Source organism: Bacillus rossius, chromosome 6 (genome assembly GCF_032445375.1).
Source record: "Bacillus rossius redtenbacheri isolate Brsri chromosome 6, Brsri_v3, whole genome shotgun sequence".
Classification (NCBI taxonomy): Eukaryota; Metazoa; Arthropoda; class Insecta; order Phasmatodea; family Bacillidae; genus Bacillus; species Bacillus rossius.
The window spans coordinates 55,500,705-55,518,837 of NC_086334.1; the positions used below are offsets into that span (position 1 = coordinate 55,500,705).

At 37.5% G+C, this 18,133-nt stretch overlaps 1 protein-coding gene across 6 annotated transcripts in view; it reads left to right on the forward strand.

Annotated features, from left to right (window-relative positions):
- The window catches only part of LOC134533208 (uncharacterized), a 118,348-nt gene extending 100,842 nt beyond the window's left edge, over positions 1–17,506 (forward strand). For all 6 annotated transcript variants that reach the window (XM_063370588.1, XM_063370593.1, XM_063370590.1 and 3 more), the window contains exons 19-20: positions 4,780–5,010; positions 8,327–17,506. In XM_063370588.1, coding sequence (XP_063226658.1) covers positions 4,780–5,010; positions 8,327–12,474 — 4,379 coding nt within the window. In that variant the 3' untranslated portion in view covers positions 12,475–17,506. The remainder of the gene's footprint in view (positions 1–4,779; positions 5,011–8,326) is intronic.
- The last annotated feature ends 627 nt before the right edge of the window (positions 17,507–18,133 follow it).

Consider the following 18,133-nt stretch of genomic DNA (forward strand, 5'->3'; position numbering starts at 1 on the left):
CGATCGCGAAAATTTCAGGTCTCTAGCTATGGGCATTACCAAGAGGCAGTTCAATTAAGTTCAGCTTTCTGATGATCATACACAAGAGCATACACAAACCTATTTCACAAAAAATAAAATACTGACATTGCTACATCATTTAATTTACACAATTTTTAGAGATGAGTCCAGGCTTAGTTTTATTCAGTTTAGTTCTAAAAAATCAAGTTGAGCTAATAGTAGTTGCAGTGTTTTAAAAGCTGTAGTAATGAAATGAGAGTCAAAATTAATAATGAAAATCTTACTAATGCAGATACTTTTCATCAATCGTGTAAAACTATGTAGACATAAAATACTAATATCTTTTAGTTCACACACAAGTATAACTTATTGAAATACAAAACAAAATTAAGCATACAGTGAAACCTCTCTGAAATGACCCCTCACGGTTCCTAGGAATAGGGTCGTAATAGAGGGGGGGGGGGGGGTCATAATAGATGTTTTCAGAAATTTTCAGTTGATTTCAACCCCCCCACCCCCCCACCCCCTCCTCTACAAAACCACTACTCGCTAAGAAACCAGCCGTACAATGGCAGGATGCTGTCACTCCCAATGCTAGACGGCTTTGCTTTAAACCCACTTCAACCTTCATGACAAGTCCGTCGCCCTACAAGCCACCTCTAAAGAAAATATGTCAAAAGACAGTTTATTTTTACTGGTTAGTTTACATGTACGTTTTCTACTTGCCGTAGTTAAATACACTAGAACCCTGATGTCACGAACCCCGGATTTAATGAAGCAGTGATTTTTGGAATACATGTGAAAATCAGAAAAAAAATTTAAAAAGAAAACGAAATGAAAGATCATTAAAATCTGTTAATTTTAATACACAGCGTATTTTTGTGTCTGCTTTAATACTTTCAATAACGTTCATGTAAGAATGAAAAAAAATAAGACATTTCCTTTAAAAATATGGCAGCTGTAGGTTCTGCAACGCGAGTGGGCGCACACGAAGCTCGCCTAGGGGAAGCCTACAACTCACGTAGTTTCGGTTCCCTACCACGTTCGTGCAACTTCGGATTTCTCTCAAAAATTGAAATTAAAAAAATCGAAGGGTTAGGTTAGGTTAGGTCAGTCACAACATGCTTGTTTTCATTGGAAACTTCTGATTTAGCGGCTGAAGTGGCGTTAATACCAAAACGCAAAACTTCTGAAATCTTCGGAAATTCTTGCAGGGAACCGAAACTACGTGAGTTGTAGGCTTCCCCTCACCCGGCTGGCTGGCGGCAGCGGCTTCGGAAAGCCTACAACTCACGTAGTTTGGGTTCCCTACCACGTTCGTGCAACTTCAGATTTCTCTCAAAAATTGAAATTTGGAAACTTCTGATTTAGCGGCTGAAGTGGCGTTAATACCCAAACCCAAAACTTCGGAAATCTTTGGAAATTCTTACAGGGAACCGAAACTACGTGAGTTGAAGGCTTCCCCAGTGGCCTCATGTCGCATAAACTCACCCTTCCCTCCCCTCGGTAACATTCTTCAAGGCTAGCTCATCCCTCCCAGACACACAAACCATCTAGTATCCTCCCTTATAACACCCCCACTTCGCTCCCCTTAGAAAACCTTCAGTGAGAAAATGATCTTTTCACCCTCCCTTCTCCCGTAAAATTAGGCTATTATGAATGGGGTACAAAAGCGGTGAGGGAGGGGTAAGATCGTTGTAAATATTTACACCCCCCCCCCCCCTCCCCCAAAGCCCAAAAAAAAGTATGTCAAAATATGTCACTTTTCACACCAAGTTCGCGTTCAGTCATCTCTGGCAAGGAATTTACAAGCTTTCAATCTTAAATATAAATGTATTTTAATAGCAAGGGTCCTATGAAAAGGAATATACCGAATAAAATCAAGTTGCTGTCACCAAACAAAGCATAAAACGGCCCAATGCGTGGTCACTTCGTTATTGCTCGCGCGAGAGGCGAGACGTGGAATGTTAGAAGATAACTGCAGGGGAGACAGACGGCAGCCAGTGTGTTTCCTGCGTGGGCAATAAGTGGCGTAGCCTTTTTTTTTTATGCTGGGTGAAGCGACCTTTTTCTATCAACCCACGGGAAAAGATAATTGCTTGAGCTGTCAAAATAAACATTGCTGTGGCAGTTAAAACAAGTCGAGGCGGGCGTGCATCCAGTCGGTCGCTGTGTATATCTACTCGAAAAAGTGAAAAACATAACATCTCAATTCATAACAAGATTCCTTATAACCTACACGTATTGCCGGATGTTTTCAGCCTGATCCATGCAAGTTCTTTAGCCACGTTTTTAATGAAAACAACTGGCGGGACAGTGTTGTGCCCTGTTTTGCAGACACATAAAGCTTTTATTTGCTGACAGTTTTAATATATTTTTACTCTTGTTAAAATGAAGCAGATAACGTGATTGCTAACAAGTACAAGCAGCGCACGGTACGGGAAGAGGGTGAGCAAGGGCGAGCGAGCGGCCAACTACCATGTTCACACGCTGCGGCCGGAGGGTTTTTCCTGCATTGTATTAATAGTACCTAATTAATGTTTAATGGTATTTTATTTATTAAGTCATAATACACAAAATCGGAGGGGGGGGGGATGAAAAAAACCTGCATAAGTTATCAACAATAGTTCACAAATTCAAGCCAGAAAATATACCAAATCGGACTTCAAAAACTAGGCAAACATTGTCAACCGATAGTAATCAAAATCAAGAGAAATCTAGCAGGTAGCTTTGCCTTAACTGCGTACCACACTAGACACTCACAAAAAGCTAAACGTAAACACGTTGCCACAAAAACCTTTATCTGCACCCTGCCGGCAAAGGGACGTGGAATGGGGGTTGTCAAGCGCTGACAGCGGTCAACAGGAAGTGGTATCTATTTTTATATATGCGCTGCCTACGGCAGTACAGCACTCGGCAAGAGAAACGCAGTAACACGCTACTCACCACAAGAAACTTATTTTCTGTCCGATTTTCTTCGGATTTTCAGAAATTTTTTCACAGTTCCTCGAAATCGGGTTGTAATAGAGAGGTGGTCGCAATAAATGGGGTCGCAGCAAAAAGGTTTTGCTGTACTAGTTAAAAATAATGGTAAAAAAATGCAGTACCTAGTTCCAAAGAAATGCCTTGCAACTCTTCTAAACCTTAATGATTTTCAAAGATACAAACAAAAAATGTTTGCATATTATCATATTTGTTTGAAATGTTTTCACTATTAAAATAACTTTGCATGATATTTTTTAAGGCTATCCAATTAAAAGAAAAAACAATAATGTAATAAAAGGAAGAAATGTTAACTCAGTACTGTTTTGTTCCTCCTCTTATATCGTTTCCCTCTCTTTTGTGTATCATCAGTGTATCAATTTTTATCTCTAAGGACAGCTTTTCTTTTTTCCTTAAGTGTCCATATTTACCATTTAGTAAACATTCTTATTCTCTTGGACATAATAGCATTCAAGGATTTAAACTAGAAACCTCGTCATTTTGCACTCAGTTCTCCCATAATTTTTCTTCACTTTTTAAATGCTTATAGTTCTCTCTATAAATGGCCATTCTATGATCTCATGCATACTGAACCCTTTTGATGTTAAATTAACTAGCTAAACCAACACTAATGCAGTAAAAACTGTGTATAACAAAACAGCATGTTTCCCAGCTTATAAAAGGAGAGTTTTAAGCAAGTTGCTACTCGTCTCGCACTATAGGTCGTCTCATGTTATATTACTTGGTACTAATGCTTCTGTTGCACTAAAGTGGTTGGAGCAAAAAAAAATTTTAATAAATAAACTACGAACTAACTTCAGCCTGATATTACCCTTTTATCCACACAACCCAACACATATTGTTGCTCTGTATGTATGACATTTTTTATGATTTATTCTTTTTCTTTTATGCTGCATAATTTAAAAGCAGGGTAGTTAAAATTAATGTGCCCCTTTTGTTCCCAAAAATGCTGGTGGGCAAGTTTCAGTGGTCATACACCTTATGGGCAGGTGCAAATTTATTTTCCCATTTTCATTACTGAAAATCTGGCCTTGTCTTTATGCTGTGTCATCTTATATGCTAGAAACTTTGGTAGTTTTTGTTTGTTGTTGATAGAGGAGTTTTTTTTATAAAGAGAAGGAACTGAACCAGGCTACAATAAAAAATAACAGACTTTCCTCTATTGCTGCAACTAATAACTTAAATTATTTTAGTTTATTTGCTGCAGAAATGGAACTGCATTTTTTTATGTGTGTTAAATTTTTTTTTATCAACAATCCTACTGACATAATAAATGTGTTAAAACTCCCAAATTCCATGAAACCGAATCACTCGACATGCCACATAATTTGTGCAGTTAAAAATTATTTTATTAAGAAAGTGTAAAAATAATTAAAACAAAAAAATATATAAACCAACCAACATGAAACCAGATTCAATCCAACTCTATTAAATTCTATTCATGGGTGTTTGTATTAAAGTATCTTAAAAATTTTCAATGAATAAAGCACACTTTCTTTGATGACAGTGCTGTTGTGTTTTTGAACTGTGGTTACAAAAAGACCATCTTAATAGAATGTTACATGCACACATTTTTTAGCATTGTTTTTGTGGGAGTTTTGGCAGGACTAAGTGAAGAAATTCCTAGATATGAACAACCCATGTAAGAAAGATAGATAGAGGTTCACTGAAAGAATTAATTAGTTTAGTGAATAATAAAGAATCATAAATATTTTTTCACTTCATCATGCTGTGTGGTTGTTTCGAAAGGTTTGCAATTTGGAGAGCCTGTTGCAGATGTGGTGATACCCACCAACTCCCCCGACAGAGCCTCAATAGTTCTGAAAGCTGGGCAGAGGGTGATGGTGCTGAAGAGCCCGAAAGGAATATACATGCAGTTGGAGAATGGAAAGATAATTGCTATCAGAACTGCTTTCAAAGTCGGGGGTGCCGGGAAAGGCTCTAATGTCCAAGAGAAAGCAGCAACGGAAAAGGAGGGAGAGATCAAACCGTCAGATTTGAAGAAAGGTACGTGTTCTTTGCTTGTAATCAGTGAAGTGAATTTGGGGTCCAAATTAAGATAATTATCTTCATTTGGTCTTCAAACCTGATTTTCATTAATTCGTTTTCAATTTCCATTATTCAGTTCTGTTAGATATTGTCCCAAATAGATACACATACAGTGAAACCCAGTATTTGCGTTCCGTATGTTTTCCTGCAGTTAACATTTTATGTAGGTCCCATTTACGTGTCATTAAATATAATACTATACTTTCCATTAAATTTCATTGTTGAAATTACTTTCTTCTCGCTATTCATGTATTGTATGTGAGTTATAATATGGATTTATTTTACGTAAATATGAAACGATTTCTCACCAAATACATTCAAATGTTTTGGTCCCGTTATTTTCTTCATAGTATGTATGATGCACATTAATATTTCTTATTTTGAAGATGCCAATAAACGTAGTTTCTGTATAAAACTTTACTTTTTTTTTTTACTTTCAAATCCATTATTTGTTAGGAAATTGTTTACATATTTATTAAATTATCAGAAATACGAAGTTATACAATGTGTAAATTCTTTTACGGACAAATTTTTAATTAGTTTCGTCGCCACTGTGTAGTGCGTGTATAAAATGCAGCCAACGCTGATTGGCATCATGTTTGGTTAGGTTGATGCCTATTGACACAGTCAAGAGCTTCTCTTAAGTATTTACAATTATCATAAAAATCTTAGTAAGGATTCAATATTCGAGGGAAAAGATTCTAAGAAATATATTAGAAGAACTAAATAAATTTAAAAATTCAACACTGATATCCTCTGAAGATCATTAGGTCAGTTTTTTTTTTTTTTCGTGCTTGTCCTGTTGCCATTCCCTAATATGTATACCTTTAACATGTAACTATATAAATAAAATTACAATATGTATTGATTCTGAAAACTTAGGTTGTGAAAAAAAACAATTAAAGGGTTGAATCTTTCAACTCCATAGTTAGTATTTTTCTCATTTCTTGTACATTATTATATTTTGGACCCTTTGAGACCTAGATTCGGATTCGAGGGGTATATTCAAAGTACTCTTTGGATTCGAATTCGAGATTTGGATTTGAGAAATTGAAATTTGATCAATAAGTACATTATACAATTCCTTTGGAAGAGTGTGTGTGTGGGCCTGACAAAATTAAATATTTTATAAAAGTGATGAATCAGAGGGGGAGCTCATTTATTTTGTGTCAAGTAATTTAGTTAAACAGATACAAACATTTTGTTGTATATTTATTCTGAATCCTTAAGTGGCTTGGTAATAAAACAAAATGGCGTAAGGCTGTGCCGGCGTCGTGCTCAGGCATGAAGCAGTGTCGTGCATGTGTTTGCTCGTGCGCGCCAGCGCAGGGAACGGTGGTGTGTCTGGAGGCACGGGATAATTGATGCCATTCGTGCGACAAGTCAGGGGCAATTTGAAATGTTGTCAACACAGCGTGGGATGGTGTGGCACATTTTGTAGCTCAGCACTGGAGAGCTAGCGGCGATCTGACCGACAGCCAAAAGCTTAAATTGTGAGGACCCCATTTGATTCAATAATCAAAAGTTTTAAAATGTGACACCCCTTAAAAAAAGTAACTTAATACATATAAAAATGTACAAATAAATAAAAACATTTTGCTGTGCAGAGAAAATCGCTAATTTGCGCATGTAATCAAGTTTCAGTGTCGATAGCTCACCAATTGCATCCACTGCGCTGTACCACTACAGCGTTACAGACGTTGTAAAATTCTTTATTTTATTTATTAACAATATGTTGCAAGGCATTGTGATATTAAAAGGAGAGACGATTGAACTTTTTTATGTGGCAAAGACTCTGTGCAAATGGAGCGGCTATTGAATTGTATTCTTCAGATCCCTTCAAAGACTTATTAGTTGTGCCACAAAATTATGAATGTTTCTTATATCGTATGTAGAGCTTTACCAAATATGTTAACTCTGAAATATTGTCTTGTATGTATTTTAGTGCTGAGTGTTTACATTTAATGTGCTACCATTAAAGACTTTGCAGAAAATAATAAGTGCAATTTGGATTTTTGATGTAGGTCTAAAATAGCTGACTGAGGTTATTATTCCTTCATTTATTAGTAGTTGAATTTTGAATTTCCAATTGCGAAATTGTTTTAATACATATAATGTTAAAATATTTAATGTACGTCCATGTTCTAAATAAAAAAAATTACAAGTTAGAAACTATGTAGTCTTAATAGTTAAGATTAAATTTTGAAGCTATTTAGCAAAGAAAGTATAGCATAAATATATGATTTTACACCATGTGTTAAGTTAACACAAAAGCTAGTGCAGAAATGACCCAGTGTGGTTTTTAGTCCTGGGGTACTTAGGAAGTTGGGGAAGAAGGTGTCAAAAAGTTAATTGTACCATTCTGTTCGGGTACAGGAGTTACTCTCTAAGCCGCCCCTGCCACCTGCTACTGTTTATAAATAAAAAGCCAGAATGGTAATTACTTATGCAATACCAAAATTAACTTACATATTTAGCTAATTTGAAATATAAACACATTATGATTATTGTCTATAAGTAAGCACCTTTTCAACTGTTTTGAAAATTCTGAAACACTGTGTAAGAAATTTTGAATTTCCTCTTTTGAATGTACAGCACCAAGTGAATACAGTGTTAAAATTTTGATGAAGAATTCCTTTGTCAATCATTTTTTATGTATGTATAGTATTTATAGCTTATTTGAATAATATTAATACTATTTTAAACATTATGTGTACTTGGTGGTGTATTACTTTTTAATACATAAATATTGCAAATAGAGCTTAATCTTAACCAATCTACGCAAGATTACTATAATAGTTGTGCAAGGATTCTCCATTGTTAATAGCACTCTATCCCCCTCAAAAGAGAATCTGGTTGGGAGATAGCTGGGGTAAAATAGCTGTCTCTCTGGTTAGAGTACACCGTTGTCTGTGTACGGAATAAGCAGCTAGGCGCAATTTATTTATATCTTCCGATTGGCGGACCCCTTATTCTGTAAGTAATAAAATAAATAAAAAAGTAAACACTTAAGGGTATGTTTACAAACTTCACAAGGAATGCAAGGACGACATAGCACACAGCTAATGCAAGAAAATCAGTGTCCTTTATAAAAGTATTTTAGATTTAAATGTCCATAATGTCACAAAAATGTGCACACACATAATGTATATACATGAGAGATTTTTCTGTGCAACAGCTTCTATTTCATTTACATTGCTTATCAATATAATTTATTGTTTAATTAAATATATGCATAAATATTCATACCTATGTATTTATTTATTTATTTCAGATTTCAACATATCCAGCAATGTGGCTTCACGCACAAACACTAAGGTCAGCAATGTCTTGCCTTTCAAAAACAACTCTGCAATTACAATCATTCCAAAAACTACAACCTTGACGCCTGGTCGGTCAACACCCAATAGACCAGCAAATAAAATGATAACTATCAATAGACAAGAAACAGGATTAAAGCCTTGGAACACAAGTTCCAGCAACGAAGCTCAAGGGAAGATGAACTTGCTGGCAAAGCAGAGGTTGATGGGTGCTAAAGTAAGTCAACAACCAACGGGTGAAGCTCGGCCATATTTTCATCAACAACAAGGGATGAGAAACAAGAAAATGGCTGTTGGTGGAAATCAGCTTACTGGAATGGCAAAACCATTTTTCCATCAAGAGTTACAAAAGACCAAAGTTGGTGCTGGTATGGGATCAGTTAGTGTCAGAAATGTCAACATTCCTCCACCAACTAGTGATGATACAAGTTCTGGAGCTGAAAATGTATCAGCCAATGATGATAAGGATGATGCAACTATGAGAGATGTTGATACAGATAAGTTCCAATCTATGGAATTTCAAGAAGCCAGAAAATATTCTAGGATTTCAGATGATGTGGAGCAAGATTCTGAAATGTCGAGTGAAGATGCAATGCCAATAGGCAAAGAAGATGGGAATTTTACATGTGCAACTGAAGAATTTTCACCCCAAGTTAGACAGGATGAACAAAATTCTATGGCAAATTTTCAGACCTTAAGGGAAAAACAAAATTGGCAGAAAGGAGAGAAGCCAGGTTGGCAGCAAGGAGAAAAGCAAGGCTGGCAGCAAGGAGAAAAGCAAGGCTGGCAGCAAGGAGAAAAGCAAGGCTGGCAGCAAGGAGAAAAGCAAGGCTGGCAGCAAGGAGAAAAGCAAGGCTGGCAGCAAGGAGAAAAGCAAGGCTGGCAGCAAAGAGAGAAACCAGACTGGCAACAAGGGGAAAAGCCAGGTTGGCAGCAAGGGGAAAAACCAGGTTGGCAACAGGGTGAAAAGTCAAGTTGGCAGCAAGGGGAAAAGCCAGGTTGGCAGCAGGGGGAGAAATCAAGCTGGCAGCAAGGAGAGAAGCCAGGTTGGCAACAGGGTGAAAAACCAGGTTGGCAACAAGGTGAGAAGCCAGGTTGGCAGCAGGAGCAGGGGGAGAAATCAGGTTGGCAACAAAGTGAAAAGTCAGAGTGGCAACAAGGTGAGAAGTCAGGCTGGCCACAAGGAGAGAAGCAAAGTTGGCAGCAAGGAGAGAAACCAGGCTGGCAGCAAGAGGAGAAGCCAGGCTGGCAGCAAGCAGAGAAGCCAGGCTGGCAGCAAGCAGAGAAGCCAAGCTTGCAGCAAGTGGATAAGTCAGGTTGGCAGCAAGGTGAAAAACCAGGTTGGCCACAAGGTGAGAAGCCAGGTTGGCAGCAGGGAGAGAAATCAGGCTGGCAGCAAGGAGAGAAGCCAGGTTGGCAACAGGGGGAGAAGTCAGGTTGGCCACAAGGTGAGAAGCCAGAGTGGCATCAGGGTGAGAAGCCAAGCTGGCAGCAAGAAAATGAGTCTCATAACTTTAATGTAGAAGGAAGAAAGTACCAATGTGAAGACAAAAACTGGGATAAGCCAGTGCAGCGAAATATAGATCCAGTGCAAAGTTACCAACATGGTGGAAATAAAAATAATTTTTCTCCAGAAAAATTAGAGTGGCAGAAAAAAACTAAATCACCACTGTCAAATAAAAGTACTGGAAAAAGTTTTGGTGAGGGCAACAAATCTGATGCAAATGACAAATGGGCATCTTCACATAACCTGCCTCCACATAGTGACCAGAGAAACTGGAATCCTCAATCCAAAGATAACCACAAAAAGGGTGGTTACATTACAGACTCGTCAGTGGGAGATCATTCTAATGAATGGAAAACAACACGGACCCAAGGAACCCCAGGAAGTTACGTGAGTGACGGGAGACATTTTACTAAGGAAACTGTTGAATGGAAGATGGATCCTAATAAAAGGAACACCAAATTTACTGGAGCTGCTGGAGATTATTCACAGAACAGAAATTGGTCAGATCAGAGAAACGAATACCAAAATACCCAAGATATGTCTGCAAAAAATCTGGGTAATAGTGGCGAATTTTTAAAAAGTAATGAAAGTAAGAATTTTCATTATGATGGCAGTAAATTACAGAAAACAACTAGTGAAGAACAAAACTTTACTCAGGTGAATTTTGGTGGTGCAAGTACAAATGAATCAAGGCACTCTGAGTTATTAAAGTCTGTATCTTCTGGTCAAACTGCTGGAAAAGAATTTCCTTGTGGTGCTGTCACAGTGCAAAAAATGGAACCAGCAATGCATTCTCCAATGTTAAAAAGTCATCACAGCAACACCGCATCTCTGAAGAACTATCGACATGCCACTTTTACCCAAAGCACTCAGCGTCGAGAAGTAGAATCAAACCTGGATAACACAGTCACGACCTCTAGTTCTTCTGCAGATTCCCCCTCTGGTGATCACAGTGTTAGGCCTCCGTCACATGGAAGCGATCATTACAATAGGTCACCAATTTCTGCTCATGAAACCAACAAAGATGTGGGTATTGCCTCGAATGCTTCTTATGCTTACGAATCAAGAATGCAACCGGATCATATGATTAGAAAGGTGAATGAGCCAAATATGAACTATAATGAGGATAGTTTGAAAATGAAACACACTTCCAAAGTTGACTCTGCATATAATTATACACCACTAATGAATGAAGATGTACGAAGTGGAGAAAATAATAGAAAGTCTGTAGCTCAAAGCCAACAGTATTCCAACATTAACACAACCCAAACAGTTTCTTCTAGCCCTGTAAATAAGAAGGGACGGGGTTCAAAATCCACAAAGCAAGACAACAGATCAACCATGAGTTTTACAGCTGGCTATGATTCAGATCATACCACAAATGTCACCTCTCCTCAGTCAAAACAATTTCAAAATAAACCTGTCAGCAGTGAAGGTTTGTCTCTGCAGCATACACAGACAGTGAACCAAATTGTTAAGCGTCGTTCACCACAAGATCCCTCAAAGTCACCAGATACGTACAGCAGCCCCGGGTATAACCATCCTCATTTGGGAGCACCAGGTTACTTTGGCTACGGCCACCAAGTGATGCCTCCGATGCAACTACCGAGTACTCACGTGCAAGATACAGGCAGGGTGCTTTCAGAACACTTGAGCGAGGATAAGGGGAAACCACTGGAACTGTCAAGTGGCTCTAAGAAAGAGAGTAACAAGAGCGCTGATGCCAGAGAATCTAAAAAGGAGTCGAAACCATCGCAAGCAAATATGAAAGATGATGCGAAGAGTGTGGCAAGCCCAGGGAGTGCGAGCGGGTCACGCAGTGGGAACAATAGCGCCAGATCCACTCCTGCCCTGCCACCGGCCTCTGCTGCAGATACCGCATCATCTCACACCTCGCCCGCCCCGGCGACCCCGGCCAACTTCTCTCCGTACCCCGGGGCCGCCGTCCCCGGCTCGGTGTCCCAGACTCCGTTCGACTCCGTGCTGAGTGCTTACCCGTCGACCTCTCCGTACAACCTGTCCGCTTCGAGTGCAGGAGCCGCTCCCAGCCCATTTTCGGCCCCTGCCGGAAGCTACGGAGTACCGTTGCGACCACCTCCCACTGCAAACTCCGTCACCCCGTACGGCACTCCCGCCGCTTACGGATACGGCGCTGCATCCACGAGTCAGTACGATTCCGACTACGCGAGGGCCTCCATGTACAGTGCTTTCCATCGGCCGGAACCTCACCACTTCCCGGCCCCTCCCACGGACCTCGGCTCGCCGTTTCTACCGTCCGCCAACCCGTCACCGTTCGGTCTCTCCCCTCACCACGCTACCCCGGCATTCCCCACCAACCCGGGTGCGACGCCCACCTCCAACTACTATCCCCAGAACATGTACGCCGCCAACCCTTACGCGGCCAGACCGGCGTACACGGCCGGCGACCCTGCTTACGGCGTACCTTACGGGACGGCGGCGGCCGGCTTCAGCCCGTTTCTGAACCACCTGCCGGGATCCATGCATCAGCATCCGTACGCTGCTCTGTCTCACCCCGGCTCCGCGGCTCCGGCCCCTCCGGCCGCACCCCAGCCCACAGAGCGGCCCGCACAGTAGGCGCAAGTGTAGTCAGTGTTTTTAAATATGGTAGTAGTGTCACTTGTGTTTCTGCTCTTGGTAAACATTATATCTGCGTTTGCATTGTCCGGAGGAAGTTTTGAAGTTGCTGCAAGATTTTATTACTGAATTTGTTTGTTTTTTTTGTATGATCTATATTGTCCAATTACGTGTTTTTTTTATTTTTATGTACATAACATTTTTGCATTTATTTTATTTGTGAATGCTAATATGAACTATGAACTGAAAAAAAAAAATTAGTATTAGCACATTTGTAACTTATTCAACCGCAATAAATTGGGTATGTTAATTCAATACAAAAATTCTTCTCCCTGCCAGTTGTGAAGAAAATTCAATGGAATTCAGTAAAGTGTTTTGTGTCTTGTCAATAGTTATATTGGAAAGCAAACTAATAATATATTGTCAGAAAGTGTTATTTGATGGAATTTGTCTTTCATGTCTTACCAAGAAACATCAGATTTATTGTATTAGTAACTGTTGTGCAATCTTGTCCGTAGCATTTGTAGAACAACTCCGAGCACTAAGTTATGTTAACATTAAGTGATTCTACGTAGTTTCTTGTAGCTGTTAGATGGTTATTGAGAACTTTGGCATGTACAGTATGTGTAAATATTTTGTTGTTTAAGATAAATGTAAAAAGTTAATATATTGTATTTGCATAAATCTGTTTTTACAGTTAAAATTATTTCAAAATTGCTCACTAATTCATGTCCCTGTTGTTTAGAGCAGTTTAAATTTATAGATTATGTTTTATCACATTGAATAACAAGTCCTTACTACTCCCAAAGAAACAGGAAGTTTCTCCCCTATGTGTTCTTTATACACTTTCCTGCCTGTATCAAAGTTGTCACTGCGAGCAGTTTTTCTTTAACATTAATGTGTATTCGTGGAAGAAAATAAGTACGTCTAACTTTTGAGAAAGCATTAAGTGTATCCATCTTATATCAAAACTGAATTGCTGTTTTGGCTATGTCCAGTTGATATATTGAAGTACATGTTTTGAACACTAAGTACTTCTAGGTGTTCTTGCAATGCAGCATTAAATTACAAAAAGAAATAGGAAAAACTTAAGATAGTTTCCGAAATGCTTAATTGTGTACACATGTACTTTTGAGCAAGGGAATATGCAGAATCTTGGATCTTCAACATCAGTTTTGTATCCTAACTTATATATTATGCTGTTTATATATTTTTAAAGTTTTTTAAAAGAAATTATATTTTAAAACCTATTTAATGCTTTTTTAATGCAAGTATTATGTTTTTGAATCAGAATTATTTATTCCACTGAAAACTATATGAAGTTCACCTGGTTTATTGATACTTTTAAGCATACTTAATTTCTAATTTTTTAAATTTAAAATTCTAATTATATAAAATGATATGTATCATATCATCTCATTAACACTATCATGTTGTATTGTATAGTTACGTGTTATTTCTGTTTAATTAGCAGTTCGTATTGGGCACTTGTTAAACAGTTGAGTTTTGATAGCCTAATCTCTGTTCATCTGAACTTTTAGATCATTACTATGCAACCATTAATGATAAAATTTTGTGAGAGTAGCAACTTTTTTGTATTTAAAATGCCTGTATAAAAATATAATTTAAAATATACAAAAATTTTTAAATAGATTGGTTCAGATGTTGCCACCCCTTTTTATTTATAAGGCGTCGTTCTTAACTTTGATGCCCTGCGGCATCCATGTCCACAGGAAATGGATATGCCATTTCAACGCAGTTGAGATGTCTTGCCAACCACTTAGTTGGCTCAGATTAAAGCTCCACACCTGAGCACTATCTGACTCACCTAAACTTCTCCCATCATTCCGAAACCCGTGATCTGGTGAGGGTCTGTCCAACCTCTCATAGCTTTTGCGGGCTAGTGCCGGAGGAAAATAAACACTATAATTTTACACTATTTTATCTGTTGGAGACATAATTTTAAAAGTTCTTAGTAAGTCCATTCTGTAAATATAATATTTATGCATACCATGTTGATCCAAATCCAAAACACTATCAATTATAAGGTAATATAAGATGCTCTACAATTTAAGTAACATAGGATGTTTGGAAATGGCTGGGTATAAATTTAATGCAGGGTAGGAAATGTCAAGACAAATAATTTTTGTTCAGGAAAATATGTTCTGAAATGAAACCCTGCAGAGTACAGGCACCAACGTAAGGGTGCGAAACTAGGCGGCACACCAGTGGCTGATAGGAAGAGCAATCCCAACATTGCAACTTTCAAATGCTTTGCGGTTGTTTAGAGTTAGCCATTCGCACTAGCAACCAACTGTCTGGTGTACAGCACTCTTCATGATGTGAAACTCGTAATTTCAGGCAATCACTGGTTAAGATGTGAGAGGATCTTCCTAATCAGTGCATGCCATCTTCTGCTAATGTAAAATTTTTGATGCCAGTGTTCATAAATTCTGTAATCACAGCACCATACTCGCAAAACCGTCAAAGCTGCCTTTATCGTCCACCAGACTCCTAGTTGCTAATGCATATTGCTAACTCTTTAACATCTGCGATCTGTTTGTTGCCTGCTTCCCGCTGAGTGTTTGAATATTACAGCACTATGGTGCTGTGTTAAATTGCACCAAGATTTATATTGGCATGTTTTTATTCACGCCTTTAACTTAGCTTGGTTGCATATCCGGATGTATGTTCCTTTACAAAATTTGCTTGTTTTGGTATTCTCTACCACTCATTAAATTTATGCCCAGCAATTTCTGAACATGCTGTATATTTATTTTAAAGGCAAATTTCAATTATTTTGATAATCCCACGTGCTGCCCGGAAGGTTTTGAGCACAGGCTGTGTTAAGTCTACCTTGCAGTTAATTAGCTGCTTCCACCTTCAATAAGAAAGTTGTTCTGTTCTATGTGAATGGCTTTTTGTCAGAAATACGCAGTAGCCTCACACGGTGTTCCTGTGGCCGGCGTCCTGAATTACCGTCTTGAAGAATAACATGCTTCATTGATTGATACTTATTACATATCTTGATGTGTTGGCTTGTAAATATAGCAAGTCAGCAGTGTTGTAAGCTGCATTTTATTTTAAAATCTCAAACCTCAAAAAACAGGTTTGTCTTATTATGGAATGAAGTTAGTGAATGCAAGACACCATCGGTTGTAGGATGCTCAAAATAATGCTAAAAGGTGCATTGTAATGTTGAGTAAATTCAAACATATTTAATAATTTTAGAGTAATGATCATTTTTAGCCCTTTTCATGTTTTTCCTCTTCATCTAAATGTAATTTGAACAAAAAAAAATTGTATGATTTTTTTTTTTTTTTTGTGGTTTAAAAAAAAACCAATGCTTCTCTGCAATAATAATAGTTGTGTGCTTGTTTCTAAAAATATTTGAAAGTCATACATTTACCATTGCAAGAACTGGTGTTTTTTTTTACCTAGGCATGCCTTTGTTAAGCATTAAGTTTAAAACAGAATTTACTTGTATTAAAAAATCAAACACAAGCATACATAGTTGAATGTTAAAATGACTTACGTTAGTGACAATAGAAGTTGTCAGTTTAGTGAAATTTTGATACAAAATATTTTACAGTAAATTTGTATAATGTTACTTAACTCACGCTACATTTATCATAGTTCCTTTAGTAAATGTTTCATTATATCCATACCTACTCAAACGAAATGCTTTCTCAAAAGTAGTATTCATCTAGATGTAGACAGTGCATTACCAGTACCTTGTGGTTCTCACAGATTGTCCCTTATAGTGCTCATTGAGTGTATCTTGCGCTGGGCATAAACAATTTGCTGTCTGTCGCAGAAAGCCGGGGATTTCTCTTTTTCGAGCTACTCTTATTTTGAATTTGTATATTTGTGGTCATTTATTTTTTAGCCTTGCTTGGTTTTATTTATTTTGTAACTAAGATGATAAATATAATTTGTCATCCTGGAATCTCGGTAGTACTAGTGAGCAGCAAGGCTGTAGTAATTTAAGGGAAAATTTCGCGGCATTTAATTTCTGAATTACACTGAGCCGTATTAGCATTCATTTACCAGTTTCAGTACGTCTATTGGCCAGAATTATAATTGTATAAACATTACCTAGGACTTAATTTAATTTTGCATATATAGATGCTATGTAAAAGTATAACTTAAGAGAGACAACAGAAGTCGTGAGTGTGTCTTACTTCAAGTGATTGTTGGTTTATTTATATTATTCTGCAGCCCTACACTTGAGATCACAACCTTACACATTCCATACCTTCTTATTTGCAAGGCTCTCTGGAATGCTGGTTATTGATGCTGTGTTTAGAAAGTACCTAGCAGTGTGATGTAAAAGGTTGCAAGGAATACACAGACAGTTTTTGAGTTAATACTGGTGTCATGCATTTGAACTTTGGTCTGAGTGTGTTAGTAAAGTTTTGGCAATACAGGTATACTTGCTGATAATTTTTTGTATCACTATTCATGTACAGCATTAATGATTCACAAAGAAATATTTATAGGAGCTGCAGTTGTTTTTCTGTGTTTTGGCATTGTGTATGTGTACTATCTATATTATTTTTGTGCAAAATTGACTTCTCCTTTTTTATATATATACATATATTTTTCTAGCAGTTTGGAACTCAAACATTAATTTCTTTACACTTTTTTTTTAATTTGAGTATGTAATTTTTTTTATGACTGTTGGCACTTACAAAGAAATGTGTTCGTCAATCTTCAAAACAAATTTTGATTTGTTACAAATAATTTTGTTGATGTGTTGTTGGCTGGCTTTGGATGGTGAAATTTTACATTTGAGTGGTGGTAGCAAGGCAGAAGACTATTGATTCGTGATAATCCGTGTTAACATCTAGATATTTGTGTAAATACTGCATTTTACTATCAGTCTTGAAAGGTACAGTTTCATAAACTTTTGCAAGTTGTAATTTACTTGTAGTTTTAAATTGTATCTAATATCTTTGTTGCTGTGTGTATGTTAGGAACATGCCAAATTAAGTTATTGATTGGTAAAATAAATACATAAAATACGAAATTGTGATTTGATTGTATAAAAATGAAGTAGTAATGGCATATGTTAAGAACATACAGAATGTGGTGGATTACTCAGCCCAGGATAAGTCAGCACAAGTCCAGACTCCTGCCTGGGAATGGCCTCTAAAGTAATTAAAAAATTACAATTTTTTTTTTTTAAATTTTACCTTATTTTTAAGTGATTTTTCTTGCTGTTCCTTAAAGCAGGTGCCCCGAAAAGCAGAGCAAAACATTCAAATACACAAATTTAAAGTAAGAACCAAATGAAATCACCTTATTAGAAGAAATTACGTAATTAGAAAATACATTCAACACTTTATTCAAAATTAACTCTGAGTTTGAACATGGTTCCTGTAACATGCAATGGATCAGCCTGCATTCAATAAGAGCTACAAAATATTTGCTACTACTGTAAATTTTATTTTGTATATATGTATATCGTGCTTACAATTACCGCAAATGTCTTGATAACTTAATACAATTTAGCCTGGTTTTCATACTGGAGCCAGCCTCTACACATTTAAAATACTTATTAAATTGTACTATACAATAATTTTTAAATGATTCGACCCGGGTCTACTAACAGTCTGCGTGCCGCCGTACCGCATATTTTCCTTTCGGGTGCATG